The following is an 18,765-nucleotide window of genomic DNA, read 5'->3' as shown; positions in this document are numbered from 1 at the left end:
TAAAACTAAAGACCTTTTTAATTAAATGCGCAAAGTGTTTGTCACAAGATAGATCTACTAGTGGAACAAATAGTGATAAACATTTGAGATCTAATCACCACTACGGAGTCACGGTTACAGGTTGGGGGAATAAGGTATTCCAGGGTACACAATATTTGGAAAAGGCAGACAACATGGAGAAGAAGGGGCTTCCGGTTGTGTGATGTAATGGAAGTGCACGTGGTGTTTCTCCCGATGATTCTTTTTTACAAGTTTTTAGTACATTGGTATATTGTTATTTGCCATGGCTAAAATTCATTTAAGCACTCCAGGAACAAGTATTTAAAAAAATATGCCAAAGAATTTAAAACATACAGGCTGGAAAATATTCATGATAAAGATACCACTGCTGAGATGGCGACAGCCAAGATGGTGGCCAGTTCCCCCACACTTCTAACAACCGATACTCTGGGCAAAATTCTGGTCATATAAATGAGGACAGAGCAACAATGCAGACAATACAGGACCGTTAGGACTTCTGGTGGCGCGATGTGAGGGACAGACGCGCGCAAGGTGGCTCCCACTGGAAGATGGGCTGTTTTACCCTTTTGTTTTTCCCCTGGTCCCACGGGTCTTTAACTTCTTGAAACTCTTGGAATTTGTCTGGGTAGAGTTCTCTTGTCTTGGAGCTATCCAAAGGGGCAGAGCCAAAAAGATTTGGTCCAAAACTTGTTGACTTACTCTGAAGTCTTCTCGAGATCTACTGGAGATAAGATGGTGAAGTCAGCATCTTCTCCAACCACTCCACTAACGACCGGAGCGCTCTCCAAAACTTTGGTGATCAAACTCGATAAATACTGAAAAAACGTGTTGGTGGATCTTAAAAGATCAATTCAAGAGATCTTGGCCTCCATTCGTTTCGTTCTGGCAACTACTAGTAAGACCATAGAAGCTCGCGGAGCTACATTTAAGGGCATGGAGGCCGCATTGTTGGATCAGTGACAGGATCACCTCCCCGGAGTCCGACCTTACTTCAGTGGTGGATGTTAACAACGTTAACAGCTAAGTCGAATGATCTGGAGAACAGATTTGAGAGTTGGAATGTGTTAGGCTGTACCAGGACATTAGTGTGGACCTAGCTAAGAAAAGAACTGCATTTAATGGAAATGAAATCCAACCTGTGCAAGAGTAGGGTCAAGTTTGGGATTATCTATCCAGCTTGCCTTCAAGTAATGGTCCAAAAAATGATCACTTTTTTGATTCTCCAGGAGATGTGGACTCTTTTGGTCAAAAGCACAATTTGTGCACTGTTTAATCTGTTTTATGGCTCTGTGTATGAGCACTTTGTATTTTGTTTCTTTTCATGTTCTTTGTTTGGGAGTACTCTTGTTATATTTGAAAGAATTCTGCTGGTTGTTTATATTAATCTGTTGTTCCCTTTATCTTTTCACTACTGTCATCTGGCACGACTTTTAGTTGCTAGCATGTTGTTGTAAGACAAATAAGTTTTGATTCCCTGCTAACAAGGTGTGTTAATTTAGCATTAGAGAGTTTTCTGCAGCTCAACAGCAGTTTTTAAAATGAGCTTAGAATTTGTGTTTTGTTAATTGTAGGCCTTGGGGTAAGTTATTGTTTGCCACTGTTTAATTTGCTTTTGGGTGTGATTATGATTTCATTTTCATTATACTCAACTGTGATCGTATTGGTGGGGTAGGCTTCAGTGTTAGTTTGCTGACGGTGTCTGCTGGTCTCCCTTTGTCGAGTCATCTGACTTGACTCGGTGGCCACCTTGGGTGGATCATTTTGCTTTATCTCTTTTTCAATAAATTTAAAGTACCCACTTCTTATTCAAGTTTTTCAACAACAAATTTTCTCCCCACAGTTAAAGTAGACAAGGTGTGGTTCTACACCGAAACGAGAAAAGAACCCCCCCCCCCCCCCCCCCCCCCCCCCAACAGAATAATAAATAATAACAAACAACAATACAAGAAAGAAGAAAATAACAAGCCCACTGTCGCAAAAACAAACCCCCTTAAGCAGCCCCGAATCCCCCCCCCCAGGTTGCTGCTGAGACTGACCACCCTCTACCCCTTCGCCAGGAAATCAAGAAAGGGCTGCCACCGCCGAAAGAACCCCTGTACCGACCCCCTCAGGGCAAACATAACCTTCTCCAGCTTGATAAACCCAGCCATGTCGTTGATCCAGGCCTCCGAACTCGGGGGCTGCGTGTCCCTCCACTGTAACAGAATCCTGCGCCGGGCTACTAGAGACGCAAAGGCCAGAATGCCGGCCTCTCTCGCCTCCTGCACTTCCGGCTCCGAAGCTTCCCCACAAATCGCGAGCCCCCAGCCCAGCCTGACCCTAGACCCGACCACTTCAGACAAAGTCCCCGCCACCCCCTTCCAAAACCCTTCCAAGGCCGGACATGCCCAAAACACATGGGTGTGGTTCACTGGGCCTCCCGCACCCCTCCTGCACCTGTCTTCCCCTCCAAAGAACCGGCTCATCCTGGCCCCTGTCATGTGCGCCCTATGCAGCACCTTCAGCTGAATTAAGCTGAGCCGTGCGCAAGAAGAGGACGAGTTCACCCTCTCCAGGGCGTCCGACAACGTTCCATCCTGAATCTCTTCTCCCCCCCCCCCCCCCACTTCGCTTTGAGCTCCTCTACTGAGGCCTCCTCCTCCTCCTGCATCAACTGATAAATTGCCGAGATCTTCCCCTCATCGACACTTGTCCCTGAGAGCACCCTATCCTGCACCCCCCTTGGCGGCAGCCGTGGAAACTCCGCCACCTGCCGCTTAACAAATGCCCTGATCTGCATATACCTGAAAGCGTTCCCAGGGGGGAGGTTCCACTTCCCCTCCAGAGTCGCAAGCTTCCCATCAAGGAAGAGGTCCCCAATCTGCCTGATGCCTGCCCTGTGCCAACTCCCAAATCTACCATCCATTCTCCCCGGTGCAAAACGGTGATTGCCCCGTATCGGGGCCCAGACTGAGGCCTTCACTTCCCCCCTATCCGCCTCCACTGCCCCCAGATTTTGAGGGACGCCACCACTACCGAACTCGTGGAGTACTTTGCCGGGGGGAGTGGAAGTAGGGCCGTCACCAAAGCCTCCAGACTCATACCCACACAGGACGCCACCTCTAATCTCTTCCATGCGTCACCCTCCCCCTCCATCACCCACCTGCGAATCATTGCCACATTTGCCACCCAGTAATACCCACACAGGTTGGGCAACGCCAAACCTACCTCCCTTCTTCGCTCCAAGAATACCCTCCTTACTCTCGGGGCCTTCCACGCCCACACGAACCCGAGAATAGACTTATTTACCCTTTTGAAAAAAACCTTTGGTATCAATATGGGGAGGCACTGGAAAATAAACAAAAACCTCGGGAGCACCATCATCTTAAGCGACTGAACCCTGCCCGCCAGCGAGAGCGGCAGCGCGTCCCACCTCCTGAACTCTTCCTCCATCTGCTCCACCAACCTCAATGTTAAGCCTGTGCATGGCCCCCCAGGTCCTAGCTATCTGGATACCCCAAGATATCTAAAGCTCCTCTCAGCCCTCTTCAACGGGAGATCACCTATCTCCCTCTCCTGATCCCCCAGGTGCAGGACAAACCGCTCACTTTTCACCACATTGAGCTTGTAACCCGAAAAGTCCCCAAACTCCTCAAGTATCTTCAACTCCTCTGGCATCCCCTCAGCCGGATCCGCGACATACAACAGTAGATCATCTGCGTACAACGACAGCCGGTGTCCCCCCCCGCACAATCCCCCTCCAACTCTTCGAATCCCTCAGGGCCATGGCTAGGGGCTCAATCTCTAACGCGAAGAGCAGGGGAGACAAGGGGCACCCCTGCCTCGTCCCCCTGGAAAGCCGAAAGTCCTCCGACCTCCTCCCGTTCGTCACCACACTCGCCACCGGGGAGCTGTACAACAACCTCACCCAGCTGATGAACCCCTCACCAAACCCAAACCTCCTCAACACTTCCCATAGGTAACTCCACTCCACCCTGTCAAAAGCTTTCTCCGCATCCATTGATGCTACTATTTCTGCCTCCCCAGCCGCCGGCGCCATCATCATAACATTAAGGAGCCGCCGTACGTTGGCATTCAGTTGCCTCCCCATTACAAATCCCGTTTGGTCCTCCTGGATAACCATCGGGACTACATCTTCCACCCTCTGGACAGTACCTTTGCCAACAACTTTACATCCACATTAAGGAGCAAAATCGGCCTGTAAGATCCACACTGAAGGAGGTCTTTGTCCCGCTTCAGGATCAAAGAAATAATTGCCCTTGACATCGTCAGGGGCAGCGCCCACCCCTCCCTTGCCTCATTCACGGTCCTCACAAGCAGCGGGCCCAGCAGATCTGAAAACTTCTTGTAAAATTCCACCGGGAACCCCCGGCGCTTTCCCTGTCTGCATGCTTCCCAGCGCCTCCATCAGTTCCTCCAGCTCGATTGGGGCCCCCAGACCCTCCACCCGCTCATCTCCTACTCTTGGGAACTCCAGCCTCTCCAGAAAGCGGTCCATCCCTCCTGCCTACCTAGAGGGCACCGCTCGGTACAGCCCCCCATAAAAGGATCTGAACACCCCATTGATGTCCTTACCACCCCGCACCAAGTTCCCTCCTGCATCCGTGACTCCCCCTATCTCTCTCGCTGCCTCCCGTTTCTGGAGCTGGTGGGCCAGCATCCGACTTGCCTTCTCCCCATACTCATACACCGCCCCCTGCGCCCTCAGTATATCAAACTCCGCTTGGAGATTGCGCCGCTTCCTCAAACTCCCCTCCTCCGGGGCATCCGCATATCTCCTATCCACCATTACAATTTCCTCCACCAGCCTCTCCCTCTCGCCCTCTCCGCCCTCTCCCTGTGCGCCCGAATGGATATCAGCTCCCCTCTGACTACTGCCTTCAGCGCTTCCCAAACCACCCCAACTTGCACCTCCCCGTTGTCGTTGGCTTCCAGATACCCCTCTATGCCCCTACGGACCCGCCCACACACTTCCTCCTTTGCCAAAAGCCCCACATCTACCTCCATACCTTCCCCTCCCCCAGCTCCAGATCCACCAAATGGGGAGCATGGTCAGATATGGCTATCGCCGAATACTCCGCCCCCACCTCTCTCGGGATTAGCGCCCTACTGAGAACAAAAAAGTCAATCCGGGAGTAAGCCTTGTGAACATGGGAGAATAAGAAGAATTCCCTACTCCCCGGCTTCAAGAACCTCCAAGGGTCCACCAAACCCATCTGATCCATGAACCCCCTCAGCACCGAGGCCGCTGCCGGCCTCTTGCCCATCCTAGACTTTGAGCGATCCAGAGCCGGATCCAGCACCGTATTGAAGTCCCCACCCAGGATCAATCCCCCCGTCTCCATGTCCGGGATCAGGCCCAGCATTCGCCGCATGAACCCCGCATCGTCCCAGTTGGGGGCGTACACATTGACCAGGACCACCCGCTCCCCCTGAAGTCTACCACTCACCATTACATATCTACCTGCACTGTCCGCCACCACATTGGATGCAACGAACGACAAGCTCTTACCGACCAAGATTACCACCACTCGGTTCTTCGCATCGAGCCCCGAGTGAAACACCTGTCCCACCCAGCCTTTTCTTAGCTTCACCTGATCCGTAGCCTTGAGGTGCGTCTCCTGGAGCATAGCCACATCCGCTCCCAGCCACCTCAAGTGTGCCAAGACCCGGGACCGCTTCACCGGACCATTCAGCCCCCTCACGTTCCATGTGACCAGCCGAATCTGGGGGGTCCTCCCCCTCCCTCCGCGCCGATCAGCCGTAGATCTCCCTCAACCCACCACGCGCCCAGGGAACCCTCCCAACCCCCCCTTCACCAGTCGTTTCCTTACAACCCTTACAGCAGCAACCCGGTCCTCCTCCCCCCCCCCCCCCCCCAGCTGCGTTACCCATAAAATTGTACTTCCGTAAGTCAGCCGACTCCTGCTGACCCCGGCTACTCCTGCCATACCAACGACCCCCCCCCCCCAAATGCAACACAACCACCAATCCCCCCTCCCAGTGCCGGCCCACCCCCCAACCCAACACGCGTGAAAAAACGGGCACATGACCCAGCGGGACCTCAAACTGCTCCCCAACCCCCCACCAGTGGGAAAAGAAACCCAAAAAGCACCACGGTAAATAAATAGGGGCTGGTTTAGCTCACCAGGTCAAATCGCTGGCTTTTACAGCAGACCAAGCAGGCCAGCAGCACGGTTCGATTCCCGTACCAGCCTCCCCGGACAGGCGCCGGAATGTGGCGACTAGGGGCTTTTCACAGTAACTTCATTGAAGCCTACTCGTGACAATAAGCAATTTTCATTTCAAATAACAGCCCCAAAAAACGAAAACTCAGAGCAACGAAAAGGCAACACCAAACGCGGCCAATATAAGCAAAAGGATACCAAGGAGGACAGAGCCTCCAAATAATGTACATCTTTCCCCAGCCCCCCAGTCCTCAGTTGGAGTCCAATTTCTCTGCCTGGACAAAAGCCCAGGCCTCCACCGGAGAGTCAAAGTAGAGCTGGCGGCCCTTGTAAGTGACCCAGAGGCGAGCCGGTTGTAACAGGCCAAACTTCACCCCCTTCCTATGAAGCACTCTTTTCGCTCGTTTGAAGCCAGCCCTTCTCTTCGCCACTTCCGCGCTCCAGTCCTGATAAATCCTAATGTCCACATTCTCCCACCTGCTGCTCCTTTCCTCCTTCGCCCATCTCAACACGCACTCACGGTCGACCAAGCGGTGAAAGCGGACCAGCACCGCCCTGGGCGGCTCGTTCGGCCTGGGCTTCCGCAGCAGCACTCGATGGGCACCCTCCAGCTCCAGGGGTCCCCGGAACGACCCCGCACCCATCAACGAGTTCAGCATCAGGACCACGTAGGCCCCCAATTCCGAACCTTCCAGCCCCTCCAGGAGGCTCAAAATCCGCAGGTTCTTCCGGCGGGAGTGGTTCTCCATCTCCTCCATCCTTGCCAACCATTTCTTGTGAAGCACCTCGTGCGACTCCACCTTCACTGCCAGGCCCAGGAGCTCGTCCTCGTTCTCCGAAGCCTTTTGCTGCAGCTTTCGAATCTCCGCGGCCTGAGTCGCCATGAGCTTGTCCAGCGAGGCCTTAAACGGCTCCAGGATCTCAGCTTTTAGCTCCCTGAAGGAGTGCTGAAGCAGCTCCTGCTGCTCCCGCGCCCACTGCTGCCACGCTGCCGGTTCCCTGCCCGCCGCCATCTTGTTTTTTCTGCCTCGCACCTTCTGCTGCAAAGTCGACTTTTTGACCGCTCCACTTCTAGTCCAGCCCATCCACCGGCCGCTGAGCACAGTGGCTGCGTTCCCACCCGGGGAAAAGCCGAATCAGCACCGTTGCGGGCCCTTAAAAGAGCCCGAAAGTCCAAAAATAGCGGGAGCTACCGAACGTGCGGCTTAGCTCCACATCGCCGCAACCGGAAGTCCCATCCCCGCTTCTTCAATGGCCTTGGTGAGATATTTTCACAGTTCCCTCTGCTGCTAGAATTCAGCTTTCAGAAAGATCTCAAGTCAGCTTGAGGCCTCTAAGCCCGCCCTTCCCCCGCCTGCATGCTGGACAAGGCTTTTATCTTTGCTGCAGCTTCAGCCAAATCTTTCACTGTTTCTGCGGGTCTGGTAACCAAGAAACATACCATTCCTGGGGGCAAGTACTCCTCCAACATTCACCTAGCCTTTTCATTAAAATTCCATCCCGTATTGATTAAAAAAGAGCTCTTTTCTGTAACCTTAGGCAGGAGCTGCCTTGTGTGTGACCACTCACTCCATGGTGACCGGAAGCCTCTGGTGGGAGACTTCTAATCTGTCTGGTTACCTGTAGTGTTAGGAGTTTGAATGGCCCTATAAAATGGTCAATATATTATTGTTTGTGGCTCCCTGTTGATCACCCCAGTAATTCTGGTCAATGTTTATACCCTTAACTGGGATGATACGAATTTCATCAACTCTCCGTTAGCTTCCCTCCCCAACCTCAACTCCCACCAGTTTATTTTGGGAGACGATTAGAACTGTGTTTTAGACCCTAAATTGGATTGTTCTAAACTTAAAGTGGGGGGAGTTGATTCTTGGTGCTTTTTGCACCCAAATAACGGGAATTTGTCCTTTTCCCACATGTCCACCATGCATGTTCACACATTATTTTTTTTTCATTTTACATAGGCTGTCCTCTCTTCAGTAGTGAACTCAGAAATTGCAATTTCTGACGCCCCACACTTTGTTGATCTGTGCTAGGGTCCGCCTCACCCAACGTAAACCCTGGTGATTGAATACTACTTTGCTAGCCAATTTATTTTGAAACTTTTGTGAGCGCCTGTCCAACTGTATTTTATTATAGAATTTACAGTGCAGAAGGAAGCCATATGGCCCATCGAGTCTGCACCGGCTCTTGGAAAGAGCACCCTACCCAAGGTCAACACCTCTACCCTATCCCCATAACCCAGTAACCCCACCCAACACTAAGGGCAATTTTGGACACTAAGGGCAATTTATCATGGCCAATCCACCTAACCTGCACATCTTTGGACTGTGGGAGGAAACCGGAGCACCCGGAGGAAACCCACGCGCACACGGGGAGGATGTGCTGACCCCGCACAGACTGACCCAAGCCGGAATCGAACCTGAGACCCTGGAGCTGTGAAGCAATTGTACTATCCACAATGCTACCATGCTGCCCACATTGATGACTACATCAAAATAAATAGATCTGACTCAATCTCAATCTCCCCCTCCACGTTGTGGAAGGCTCTTAAGGTGGTCCTAGGGGGGTTGGGAGGGAATTATTCATGAGCAGTAAAAAGTTGCAGACAGAGTTTGAACTATTGTCCACTAACACGTCTATATGTCAGTTAGGGCGGTATGGTGGCGCAGTGGTTAGAAAAGCCCTAACAGGGTGACCTTTCCTTTCCTGTTTCTTAACTCAGCCCATACTACCTCAGTATTCGAGTCCTCATCAAATGTCCTCTCAGCCACCGTAATACTGTCCTTGACTAACAATGCCACCCCTCCCCCTCTCTTACCACCTTCCCTGAACTTACTGAAATATCTAAACCCCGGCACCTGCAACAACCATTCCTGTCCCTGCTCTATCCATGTCTCCGGAATGGCCACAACATCGAAGTCCCAGGTACTAATCCATGCCACCTTATTCCGGATGCTCCTGGCATTGAAGTAGACGCACTTTAGACCACTTTCCTTCTTGCCGGTACACTCCTGCAACTTTGAAACCTTACTCATGACCTCACTACTCTCAGCTTCTTGTGTACTGGAGCTACAATTCAGGTTCCCAATCCCCTGCTGAACTAGTTTAAACCCTCCCGAAGAGCATTAGCAAACCTCCCCCCGAGGATATTAGTACCCCTCTGGTCCAGGTGTAGACCATCCCGTTTGTAGAGGTCCCACCTACCCCAGAATGAGCCCCAATTGTCCAGGAATCTGAAACCCTCCCTCCTGCACCATCCCTGCAGCCACGTGTTCAACTGCTCTCTCTCCCTATTCCTCGACTCGCTAGCACGTGGCACGGGTAACAACCCAGCGATAATAACTCTGTTTGTTCCAGCTCTAAGTTTCCACCCTAGCTCCCTGAATTCCTGCCTTACATCCCTATCCCTTTTCCTACCTATGTCGTTGGTACCTATGTGGACCATGACTTGGGGCTGCTCCCCCTCCCCCTTAAGGATCCCGAAAACACAATCTGAGACATCGCGGACCCTGGCACCTGGGAGGCAACACACCAACCGCGAGTCTCTCTCGTTCCTACAGAATCTCCTATCTATCCCCCTAACTATGGAGTCTCCAATGACTAATGTTCTACTCCTTTCCCCCCTTCCCTTCTGAGCAACAGGGACAGACTCTGTGCCAGAGACCTGTACCCCATGGCTGACCCTGGTAAGTCCCCCCCCCCCCAACAGTATCCAAAGCGGTATACCTGTTACTAAGGGGAACGACCACAGGGGATCCCTGTACTGACTGCTTACCCTCAGCCACTCTCACCGTCACCCATCTATCTTTATTCTTTGGCGTAACTACCTCCATGAAGCTTCTAGCTATGACCCCCTCTGTCTCCCGAATGATCCGAAGTTCATCCAGCTCCAGTTCCCTAACGGTTTTTGAGGAGCTGGAGTTGGGTGCACTTCCCACAGATGAAATCAGCAGGGACACTGACGGCGTCCCTCACCTCAAACATTCTGCAGGAGGAGCATTGCACTGCCTTCCCTGACATCACCTCTAGATTTAAAAAAAACAAGAAAAAGAAAGGAAGAGCACGTTCTCCCCGTGTCTGCGTGGGTTTCGCCCCCACAACCCAAAAAATGTGCAGAGTAGGTGGATTGGCCACGCTAAATTGCCCCTTAATTGGAAAAAATAATTGGCTAATCTAAATTTAAAAAAAAAAAGGAAGAGCTTACCTGATATTCCGTCAAACCCTGCTCCCGCTGAAAGGTAAGCAAATTTAAAGGCACTCAGTCACCTTCACGACAGGCCCCTGCTCCCGCTTCCCAACGACCGTGGTTTTTTTTTTTGGTTAGAGGAGGAGGTAGGGTGGGAAACACTGACCAAGTATTTCGGGTTTAACTGTCACTTGACAACAGCCCCTCCACAAACCACCTTCAAATTAGGCTGACCGCACTGCACGTATGCAAATTTCCCCGGAACAGCCAATCAGCAGCTCTGCTCTGCTGCCCTCTGCTGGATGCTTGCCTTCACTCAAGTCCTCGGGTATCCTTCGCAGGTACACCTTCAAATTAGGCTGACCGCATTGCGCGTATGCAAATTTCCCCGGAACAGCCAATCAGCTGCTCTGCTCTGCTCTGCTCTGCTCAGCTCAGCTCTGCTCTGCTGCCCTCTGCTGTTTTTGAACCTGTTAGTGGGTATTCTCAGACCTTTAAAGTATCTCCTGCCCGATGGAAGAAGTTGGAAGAGTGAATAACCCAGTGGGAGGGGTCTTTGATTATGCTGCCTGCTTTCCCCAGGCAGCGGAAGGTGTAGAAAGAGTCAATGGATGGGAGGTGGGTTCGCGTGATGGACTGGGCTGTGTTCACAATACTAGTTTCTTACAGTCTAGGGCTGAGCAGATGCCAAACCAAGCTGTGATGCAGCCGGATAGGATGCTTTCTATGCTGTATCTGTATAAATTGGTAAGAGTTAGTGTGAACATGCTGAATTTCCTAGTTTCCTGAGGATGTATAGGTGCTGTTGTGCTTTCTTACTGGTGGGTGGACCAGTACAGATTATTAGTGATGTGCACACCTAGGAATTTGAAGCTGTCAACCATCTCCATCTCGGCCCCGTTGATGCAGACTGGGGCGTGTACAGTACTTTCCTTCCTAAAGTCAATGACCAGCTCTTTAGTTTTTTAATAAATTTAGAGTACCCAATTCATTTTTGCCAATTAAGGGGTCAATCTGATCCGTTGGTTGTGGGATCGCTTAATTCTGTCTATCACTTGCTGCTTATGTTGGGGCAGTTCAAGGGGAAAGGCAATTCTCAACACTGCTTTGGCGTGGCCACTTTGACTTTTTAAAAACACTGAATTCTCAGATTCCTTTTTCAAACTGATTTGAGCAAGCATTGAACTTCTGATATCGGTCACAACATTATTGTTGATTTCTGGGCAGCAACAAATACTTGGACTCAGAAGGAATGGAGGACAGGCGCAGGGAGGTCTGGGGAAACTACGGAGCGGAATGATTCAAATGAATTGTGGCCCTTTCACTGACTCAGAATCTTTACAGTGCAGAAGGAGGCCATTCGGCCCACTGAGCTGCACTGTCTCTCTGAAGGTGCATTCTTCCCTGTCCCACTCCCGCTGTATCCACGTAGCTTCGTATATTCTTTCTTTTCAGATGATCTTTTGGATACCTTGATCAAACCTGGCTCCTCTACCCTCTCTCGAAGTTTGTTCTAAACTCCCAACCATTTTTCCTCGTATCATTTTTATTCCCTTTGGCAATTATTTTGAATCCGTGCCCTCTAGTTTTTGATGCTTTCTTCAGTGGGGAATGTTTCTCCCTATTTACCCTATCCATACCCCTCGCGATCTTAAAAATCTTTATCAAGCCTCCTCCTAGTCTTTCCTTCAAGGAAAACAGTTTCAACCGCTTCAATCTATCCCCCCTCCGAGGGCTTCATGATTACATTCAGGAGCCTTCTAACATTGGCCATTAGCTGCCTGCTTTTGACAAACTCCGTCTGGTCTTCCCCTATCCCCGGAACACAATCCTCTATCCTCGAGGCCAGAATTGCGGCCAGCAATTTTGGCATCAACATTTAGTTGGGAGATTGGTCTGTATGATCCACATTTCTCTGGGTCCTTCTCCCGCTTCAGGATCAATGAGATTGAAGCCCGTGACATTGTTGGGGGAAGAACACCCCTCTCCCTAGCCTCATTAAATGCCCTCACCAGCAGCGGGCCTACCATCCCAAAAATCATCTTGTAAAATTCCACTGGATAGCCGTCCAGTCCGGGGGCCTTACCCAACTGCATGGCCTCCAATCCCTCTACTACTTCTACAATCCCGATTGGGGCTCCCAATCCCTCCACTAACCCTTCCTGCACCGTCGGAAAATCAACCCTTCCAAAAACAGCCTCATCCCCTCCACCCCAGCTGGGGGAACTCGTACAGCCAACTGTAAAACTCCTCGAACACCCCGTTCACCCCCCGCTGGGTCCAAGACAAGACCGTGTTTCCCCCCTCTGTCCTTCCCTCTTTATATCGTCCTGGCCGCCTCCCTTTTCCTGAGCTGATGTGCTAGCATCCTACTGGCCTTCTCACCATACTCATATCACCCCTCTTGCCTTCCTCAATAGCTCCACCGCTTTCCCAGTGGATATTAGACCAAACTTCCACCTGCAGCTTGTGCTGCTCCTTCAACAACCCTGCCTCTGGGGCTTCAGAATATCTTCTGTCCTGGAGTATCTCCCTAACCAGCCTATCCAGCTCTGCCCGCTCCACCTTCTCCCTATGAGCCCGTATCGAAATGAGCTCCCCCCTAACCACTGCCCTCAGCCTCCCACAGCGTTGTTGCTGAAACTTCCTAGTGTCATTTATCTTCAAATAACTCTGGATAGCCTCCCTCACTTGCCCGCACACCCCCTCATTCGCAAACAGTCCTACATCCAATCTCCATGCAGGCGCTGACCCCCCTCCTTGCTCACCCGTAGATCCACCCAGTGTGGGGCATGGTCTGACACAACAATCGCCGAATACTCAGCATCCACCACTCCCTCCAGCAAAGCCCTGTTCAAAACGAATAAATCAATCCGGGAGTACACTTTGTGAACATGGGAGAAAAAAGAAAACTCCTTCGCTCTTGGCCGTCCGACCCTCCACAGATCTGCCCCTCCCATCTGCTCCATAAAACCTTTTAGCTCCTTCGCCGTAACTGGCACCCTCCCTGTCTTTGAACTCGACTGATCCAACCTTGGATCAATGACCGCATTAAAGTCCCCCGCCACGATCAACCTATGCGAGTCCAGGTCCGGAATCTTCCCCAACACCCGCCTCATAAACTCCGCGTTGTCCCAGCATCCCTGCGAGCTTCCCACTCACCATAACATACCTACCCTCTGAGTCCGCCACTATATTCCCTACCTCAAATGACACCCGCTTATTGATCAAGATTGCAGCCCCCCTAGTTTTAGAACATTACAGCGCAGTACAGGCCCTTCAACCCTCGATGTTGTGCTAATAATCTTTATTGTCACAAGTAGGCTTACATTAACATTGCAATGAAGTTACTGTGAAAAGCCCCTAGTTTCCACATTCCAGTTGGGGTACACAGAGGGAGAATTCAGAATGTCCAAATTACCTAATAGCACGTCTTTTGGGACTTGTGAGAGGAAACCGGAGCACCAGGAAGGAACCCACGCAGACACGGGAAGAGCGTGCAGACTCCGCACAGACAGTGACCCAAGCCGGGAATCGAACCTGGGCCCCTGGCGCTGTGAAGCCATAGTGCTAACCACTGTGCGACTGTGCTGTCACTGCCACGGGTCGAGTAAACGTACCTTCTCCCAGCAGCTTCTCTAACATAACGCGCCACATATGCCCCTGCGTCCGATCCCTCGCTGCCCTCCAGGAGGCCAATGATCCTCAAGTTCTGCCTGCGCGACCTGTTCTCCAGATCCTCCACGTTCTCTTGTAGCCTTTTCTGGTGGTCCCTCATCAGCCCCATCTCCGCCGCCAACGCGGTTAGCGGGCCCTTGTGCTCAGCCACCTTCTTGATTGCCTGGCCCTGGGCTTCCCATCTTTGCTTTACCCGATCAATCCCAGTCTTAATTGGTTCCAGGTACTCTTGTCTTTGCTTAGCAAAGCTCTCCTGAAGGAATTCTACAAGCTGCTCCGTTGACCACTGGGCCAACAATCCCAGTCCCTGAGCCTCCACCATGTTTTCCAGTGCTGCAGACTCCACTCCCTTCTTTGCCCCAACGATCTCTCCTTTTCAGACCACTTCAGGTCCACGATTCCATAAACTGGCGGGGGATTCTTCTCTACCTCATCAGTCTCCTATTTTACTGATCAAATCCCCCATAAGTCAGGGGAAAAGGTCCCAAAGGTCCACCACGTGTGGGAGCTACTAAATAAGTGCCCACTCACTCCATGACTGCCACCGGAAGTCCACTATATGCTTTATTAACTGCTCTCTCAACATGCACTACCATCTTCAATGACTTATGTACATGTACACCAAGGTCTCTTTGTTCCTGCATCTCCTTTAGATTTTCTCCCTTTATTTTATACTGTGTCTCCCTATTCTTCCTGCCAAAATGAATCACCTCGCACTTCTCCGCATTGAATTACAACCACTACTTGTCTGTCCAAACCACCACATTTCTATGCCCTTTTGAAGTTTTAGACTATCCTCATCATAGTTGACGTTTCCAATCTTTATCATCATTAAATTTTGAAATCATGCCCTGAACACCACAAGCTCAGTCATTTTATTTTTAATATAAATTTAGAGTGCCCAATTCATTTTTTCCAATTAAGGGGCAATTTAGCGTGGTCAATCCACCTACTCTGCACATCTTTGGGTTGTGGGGGCGAAACCCAGGCAAACACTGGGAGAATGTGAAAACTCCACACGGACAGTGACCCAGAGCCTGGATCGAACCTGGGACCTCGGCGCCGTGAGGCAGCAATGCTAACCACTGCACCACCGTGCCGCGACAGGCTCAGTCATAAATATATATCAGGAAGGGCAAGGGTCCCAACTCTGACCGCTGGGGAACTCCACCACAAACCTTCCTCCAATCTAAAAAATAGCCATTAATCACTATTCTGTTTCCTGTCACTTAACTCATTTCTGATCCAAGTACCTTGTTTTCCTTTGATTCCATGAACTAGAATTTTTGAAAATCCATATAAATCACATCAACAACATTTCCCTTATCAACCTTCTCTATTACATTCTTCATAAACTCAAGTTAGTTAAACATGATTTTCTTAATTATCCTACACTTGCCTCAGTCACTTTTGATTTTGTCCCGAACTGTAGTTTTAAACTTTTAAAAATTTCCCTATCACTGAAGTCAAACTGATCGGTCCGTAGTTGGCAGCTATATCCTTACATCCTTTTTTTGAACATTCTCGTTCTCCAGTCCTTTGGCACTACCCTCATGTCTAAGGAAGACTGGAAGATTATCACTTCCACTCAATACACTTGGATACATCTCATCTGGTCTTGGTACCTTAAACAATTTTATGTTAAGATAACCTTTCTAACACCACCTCCTTCTTGATTGTAAATTCTTTTAGTGCACCCCAGTTACTACCTCCTCATCTCTGCTTAGGCAGCATCTTTCTTTTGTAAAGACAGATGTAAAGTACGTATTCATTTAAAACCTCCACTATTTCTCCTGCCTCCAAATGCAAGTTCCCCCTTTTTTTTATTGTGTGCACTCCAGGAAAAACTTGACACCTGTTAGCAAGACGATGCTACCCTTTACTTGTCACCAGTTCCATGAACCCTCCTCCGCCGAGACAGAGACAAATGGAGCAGTCCGAACAGTCAAAGGCAAAGGTCTGCAAATTCTCCCAGACCGATGTCGCAGAAGCTCCTATGTAGCAAATGATCTTGCAATGGGATTTATTTTTTTTGGAGTCCGGTAGAATGAATTGATTGCACAGCGTGAGATTAATAGAATTTAATCTTCTCGTTTGTTATCAAATGTCAGTTTTCTATCAGTATTCACTTTAAATCTATTCCAAGGGGTAGGTGCTGTGCGCAAAATGAGAACCGTTGATTCAGGCATTAATATTGACTTAATTTGGATGTGATGGTTTTATTTGACAAGTTGAAGCCTTAACTTTATCTTGTTCCTGATTTTCTATTTACAGGTGCAAGAGAACAGGAACAGTCTCTTCTTCTTCCTCTTGTTCCTCAGGTTTTTTCCCATGACTCCAAACTGGTTCCTGAACATCACTTCTCCAATCCTTGAAGTTCCTCTCACCCAGTTCTTCTTCTCCATTGTTATTGGTAAGCTATGATTCCTGCTGTAAATCAGTTGTTGACCCTTACAAGGTTTACAAGATGACCCTATTTTCCCATCCCCAAACCTAATATTTTTGCATAAACTCTGCATATAAGTCAACCCTCACTTTTCAGCCGCAGCGTGCCACATTCACCCTAGCAGTCAGCCTCAAATTTTCACCCCACAAATGCATGTTTTACTTACTGGTACCTTGTAACTTGGTGCAAAGGATCAAGCAGACTATACAGTTGCGTAGATGCGCTGGAGTTTGAGACACGGCCAATCTTTGTGTCAGATGCTGATGGCATTTCAAAATGGTAACCGCCTATATCCAGGTTCACTTTTATACTCAACAGAAAGGTGAACCCCCATTTTTGGGGGGGGGGGGGGGGGGGGGGGGGGGGGGGGAATTTTTTTGAGGCTTCAATGTCAACATGTATGCCAATATTATGGCCGGCACGGTAGCACAGTGGTTAGCACTGTTGCTTCACAGCGCCATGGTCCGAGGTTCGATTCCTGGCTTGGGTCACTGTCTATGCGGAGTCTGCACGTTCTCCCTGTGTCTGGGTGGGTATCCTCCGTGTGCTCCGGTTTCCTCCCACAAGTCTCGAAAGACCTGCTTGTTAGGTGAATTGGACATTCTCAATTCTCCCTCTGTGTTCCCAAACAGGCGCTGAAGTTTGGCGACTATGGGTTTTTAACAGTAACTTCATTGCAGTGTTAATGTAAGCATACTTGTGACACTAATAAAAATTATTATTATAATAATATCTATGCTAAGTAAAATTATGTTTTCACATTGAGAAATGGTCATTCAGAATATCAAAGCCCATCCATCTAATCCTCTTCCCCTCCCACCAAAACCTATACATCAAATCACCATAATCCCCACCAAAACCTTCCTCTATTACCTCCTCTCCATTGGCACCCATCTTTCTGTTCCCTTACCCCTCCAATTGTGTAGTTGAACTGCATTTTGAACTTCCCAAATACTTTTGCCTCTTTCACATTTGCCATCAGATAATCCCAAACAGCAACTCCCATATCTTATTTAAGCAGCATTTCCCTCTGTCACCAGCAAATACAATATTAGCAATATCAGGGGATTGTTATCACTTTTTTGAATTCCACTGCAAATTGCACACCACCTTGATCTGGAAGTGCATTATCCTTGGAATATCTTGAAATTCTCTTCTGCAGTGGTTCAAGGAGAAGGCCTACTTCCCCCACCTTGGATACTGTAGAACCAAAAAGTCCTTTATCAGCTTTTCCCAGCTCCATGCATATAACTTTTTTTTTAAAAGTGTTCATTTTCTCCTACAAACCAGATTGTGAAGTTAATTTTGTACTTGAAACACTCCTGTTGGCCAGCACGTATTAGGAATGTTGTTAAGGCAGCTTTATGTAAGAACTTCACTTTATCTAACCCATTCTGTACCTGTCTTGTGGATACTTAATCAGACCGAGGAGGCTCTGCATTCATGATTCGTGCTCCTGATTTCTTTCCACTCACATTTGTGTGCATTGGATGAGGAAAGGTTCAAGTTTTCCTTTGTGTCCGAGTCTACAGCCTCACTTGTTCACATTTGCAGGGTACCTGAGAGGGTTCTGGTATTTGCAGCCGTAACTCAGAAATAAATCATTTTTTCGGTGAGGGAGAAAACATTTTTGAATATTTATTGAGCTTTAACATTAGAAATTATTCAAATATTTTCTTTCCTCTTTTAGGTCTTCTCCCCTATAATTTTATCTGCGTCCAGACTGGCTGCATCCTGTCTGAGATCTCGTCACTGGATAACCTGTTTTCATGGTCCATCCTCATGAAACTGCTGGCCGTTGCCATCGTGGCACTTGTCCCAGGAACTCTCATCAAGCACTACAGTCACCAACACCTGCAGTTGGGTGGGAAGGTCAAAAATGGGCATTTAGACAACGATCGGAAAGAAAGATGACCAATACTGATCCCTGTGATTTGTAATTTTATTATTGTATGAAATGTTCTTAATCTGAAGGAACGATCTTTCTAAAATCTGTAATTTTATTTGTGTCACAGACGCTTGTTCAGTAGAATCTTAACTGTGCCACAATCTCCAAAGTACCACCTACAAACAACCAATTCAGGTTAAATCCACGTAGCTGAGTGTAAGCTGGTAGGTGCCCACTTGTTAATGCTGCACTCCTAAATGACATCAGATGCTTGGTTATTAAGTGGCAGTCACTTCTGAGTGGGTTGTTATCTTGCTTTACGGGTAATTAAAATAAGCTCTATTATGGCAGTGAA

At 49.2% G+C, this 18,765-nt stretch overlaps 1 protein-coding gene across 1 annotated transcript in view; it reads left to right on the top strand.

Annotated features, from left to right (window-relative positions):
- Positions 1-18,765, top strand: part of LOC119958368 (transmembrane protein 41A-like) — a 35,381-nt gene extending 16,616 nt beyond the window's left edge. Inside the window, exons 4-5 of the mRNA XM_038786847.1 lie at positions 16,351-16,489; positions 18,213-18,765. Coding sequence (XP_038642775.1) covers positions 16,351-16,489; positions 18,213-18,436 — 363 coding nt within the window. The 3' untranslated portion in view covers positions 18,437-18,765. The remainder of the gene's footprint in view (positions 1-16,350; positions 16,490-18,212) is intronic.

This window comes from Scyliorhinus canicula, chromosome 2 (genome assembly GCF_902713615.1).
Source record: "Scyliorhinus canicula chromosome 2, sScyCan1.1, whole genome shotgun sequence".
Classification (NCBI taxonomy): domain Eukaryota; kingdom Metazoa; phylum Chordata; class Chondrichthyes; order Carcharhiniformes; family Scyliorhinidae; genus Scyliorhinus; species Scyliorhinus canicula.
Note: the sequence above shows the minus strand (reverse complement) of the source record. Positions and strands in the feature narration are given on the sequence as shown.